This window comes from Drosophila miranda, assembly GCF_003369915.1.
Source record: "Drosophila miranda strain MSH22 chromosome Y unlocalized genomic scaffold, D.miranda_PacBio2.1 Contig_Y6_pilon, whole genome shotgun sequence".
NCBI classification, from domain to species: Eukaryota; Metazoa; Arthropoda; class Insecta; order Diptera; family Drosophilidae; genus Drosophila; species Drosophila miranda.
In genome coordinates, this window is record NW_022881651.1 from 797,124 (window position 1) to 800,311 (window position 3,188).

The 3,188-nt window shown below is 51.1% G+C and overlaps 1 protein-coding gene across 1 annotated transcript; it reads right to left on the reverse strand.

Moving 5' to 3' along the window:
* Window positions 1–1,188: 1,188 nt before the first annotated feature.
* On the reverse strand, window positions 1,189–2,023 carry LOC117195146. Its single transcript, XM_033399794.1, has 2 exons — window positions 1,989–2,023; window positions 1,189–1,923 (listed from the first exon to the last, which is right to left on the reverse strand). The coding sequence occupies exons 1-2, from the start codon at window positions 2,003–2,005 to the stop codon at window positions 1,203–1,205; spliced, it is 738 nt and encodes a 245-aa protein (XP_033255685.1). The 5' UTR covers window positions 2,006–2,023; the 3' UTR covers window positions 1,189–1,202.
* Window positions 2,024–3,188: the final 1,165 nt, after the last annotated feature.

Genomic DNA, 3,188 nt, shown 5'->3' on the forward strand with positions numbered 1-3,188 from the left:
CACTTGGGACCCCACTAGGCAGAAAAGCGAAAGGAGAGAAAATCTTCACTGATGAATCGCCTGATCGGATCGGATGGGCTGTTATATACTCACAACACATACTCATTGGCCGCATTTGCGAATCGCTGGGCTGTGAACAAGCTTGAATTGAAAGAGTGTCGGCACTTCGGTGTGCCAAAGATACATTTCTTTACCCCTTGAATCAGCTCGTGTTGATTTTTCCGCAGTGCATTGCACTTTTGAGCTCAGGTCCTAAACGACAGTCACACACCACACACATGCACATTATTATCATTATCATCATCATTATGATAATGACTGTGAGCGAACGAATGCTGATGAAGCCTCATTGTCAATGTCGAAAGTTATGGGATTGGTTAAGGAAACTCAAGGTGGGATATGAAAAGTATTGCGTTCTGCTCTGGCATAGGATCCCAGCTTTAATATTAGAGGGATTCCCCTTCCAAGCAACGATGCGACAATCAACGGACATTGATTAACAACTGTATGTACATATGCATCTACAGTGGGTACACAGCAAGGCAGGCGCGATTAGATACAGGCCAGCGCCGAGCAGCGTAGACACCCAGTACCCTGCCACCCCCCGAGGGAAACAGAGAGCGATGAAGGGGATCTGTGTGTGCGTATCCAATGAATTAATATTTCATTCTAGAACGCAGTTGTCTGCGTTAGTTGGGCACACACACACATAGTACATATATGCTGGCAGCGTTCCCATTCAATCTACTCGACGGCTGATGCACGCCAGTAGCCCCCGCTGGAAACTTCCGCAGATTCTGGAACGCAGAGGATGCGGGCTATCGGCGACAGGGGAATACTACTAAGCAGAAAGAGAAGGCGAGTTCATATTTCCAATTTAATGCAAGAAAAATAAAGAGTGTGGAGTGGGCGATGCCAAAGGCAGAAGAAAGAAAGGCCGTAAACCAAAAGAAGAAGGCCTGTCTCGCTCTCTCTCGTGGGAATTGACTTTGAATTTCGAATATCTCGGTATCTATTTTCATTGCGGCCAAAAACGGAGAGACGATTCCGTGTATTGCGATGCCAGCATCAACGAAAATAGATGCCCAAATGGAAGTGCAAACATCTCTGAGGGGAGGGGTGGAGTGTCGGGCGTGTGGCCGTGTGTCTTCTGTCAGTGTGTGATTGGATACTGCTTGCTGCTTTCTGCTCGATGGCTGCCCCTAGAGCACGAGGTGCAGGCGTATCTGGAACACCAGCTGCTCGACGGTCTTCTTCAGGAGCGCCGCCAGGGACAGGATGAATCCCAGGAGGCTGAGGGAGAACAGCCAGGGCGTGGTCATGAGCACGGCAAAGAAGACGAGCGTCTCGACGCCCCGGGCATTGGCCATGAGCCACAGCAACTGGCGCTGGATGGTGCGCAGCTTGAACTTGCTGTTCCACAATCGGTGGCGCTTCGAGCCGACGGTTTCGTTGAAGCCCACGGTCTTCTCGACCAGCCAGAACACCGCGCAGCACAGCAGTTGCAGCACCAGCAGCACGACCTTGACCACAGCGGTCTCCAAGACGAGGTGGTACAAGGCCACCATGCGCTGACGGTGCTCCGGCTGCATTGTGGAGAGCACGACTGCGCCGAGGGACTCCAGCGGGGAGACCCTGGGGGAAGGGCCGTCGGAGAGCTCCTCCCACTCCGAGTCCGACTCGGTGCGCTCTATCGAGCTGAACTCGCTCTGGCTCTGACAGGAGCACGACTGCTCCGCTTGGTCCTCCTCGGTGGGCATCGAGTAGTCGATCTCGTAGTCGCCCTCGTAGCGGCAGTCGGAATACTCTTCGTGGGGGTCGTCGTAGTAGTCTCCGCGGCTGTCCGGAGAAGCGCCGCCTGTCCAGAGGGAGCTCAACACGGTCGGTGGTCCCATCGAAGCCATCTGTGGCACAGCATTGAATCTGCAGTGGAGCCGGGGGTAAGTTATGTCCTGGGGGGAAGGGGAGTCTGGGCTGCTGCCGCTCACCCATCTGAATCCCCCATCGGAGGGAAGGTGGGGGGGTGAGCGTGACCTATTGGACCCATTGAGCGGGACAGCAGAGGACTGGTGTGGATTTGGCCTAGGAAGGGCATCGCATTGAGTCCATTCTTGTCGGCGGAACCTTCGGGGGGGACCTGCAGCCCCGGCTGCTGCTGCTGCTGCTGGTCGGTAAAGACGAAGGATCCCATGGATCCGAAAATACCCCGCGAGCGGGTGAATGGGGAACGTGGATTGTTAATAGTTGGATTCATCTTATTCCAGCACCTGTGAGGAAATATTCGTTCATGGGCTTTGTTTTGTATTTGTATTTTTATTTACTTTATGTTCCCTGTGCTTTCGATATTTGCTGCCGTTCTCTGTGTTGTGCCGCTCTCTCCAGATATTCGTACTGAATGATTTCCAGAGCCAGTTCTGAACGGCTCCAAGTGATAGTTCAGGGCCCACTTCGATGTTGTGTTTCGAATCACAGGTCAGGTGACGTACTTTCCCTGGGCAGAGCAGCGACTTGCTCGAGAGGTCTCTTTGGAGTCCTCTGTTCCCCGTGTACAAATTAACATAAAATCACAGGAAGCACTTAAGGATTAATAGGGGGCACTCATCCCCCTCTACTCCCTCTCCCCCTTTTGGTGGTGTCATGGGTTAAGCATTTGCTGTGTTCGGCATTCAATTTGTGGCTTAATTTCTTACCTTTTATGATGCGCTATACGGCTGTAATCCATGTAGGACATGCACTTTGTTTATCCATTCAAAGGCGCTAAAGAGGGTAGTCCTGTAATCCAAAAGGGCATCCAGTATATCCAGAGCGAAGGTTAATCCATTCGATGGAGCGCTCAAGCAGACCAGCCAGGCGGTTGACCAGAAGCTTAACGAGGCTTAAAATTTCCAAGAGGCCGCCAGCCGGCAAGTGTCATTGCAGTCCCTCCAGTCGACTCCACTCCAGTCCAGTTTTTTCCCAAACTGTGCGACGTGAATAACTTTGATGATTTCTTGGCCCAAAGGCGCCCACACAATATAAATACTCCTCCCTTTTTTGTCAATAAGTTTATTTTCAGTCGTTACATTTACGAATAACAGGCGAGTTTTTCTACTCAAATCAAATATTAAAATTAAAAAACGAAACAGTTATTTGTTGATGTCCTTCAGCTTCTCTGGATCAGTCTACTCAAGCCAAATCAAATATTAAAA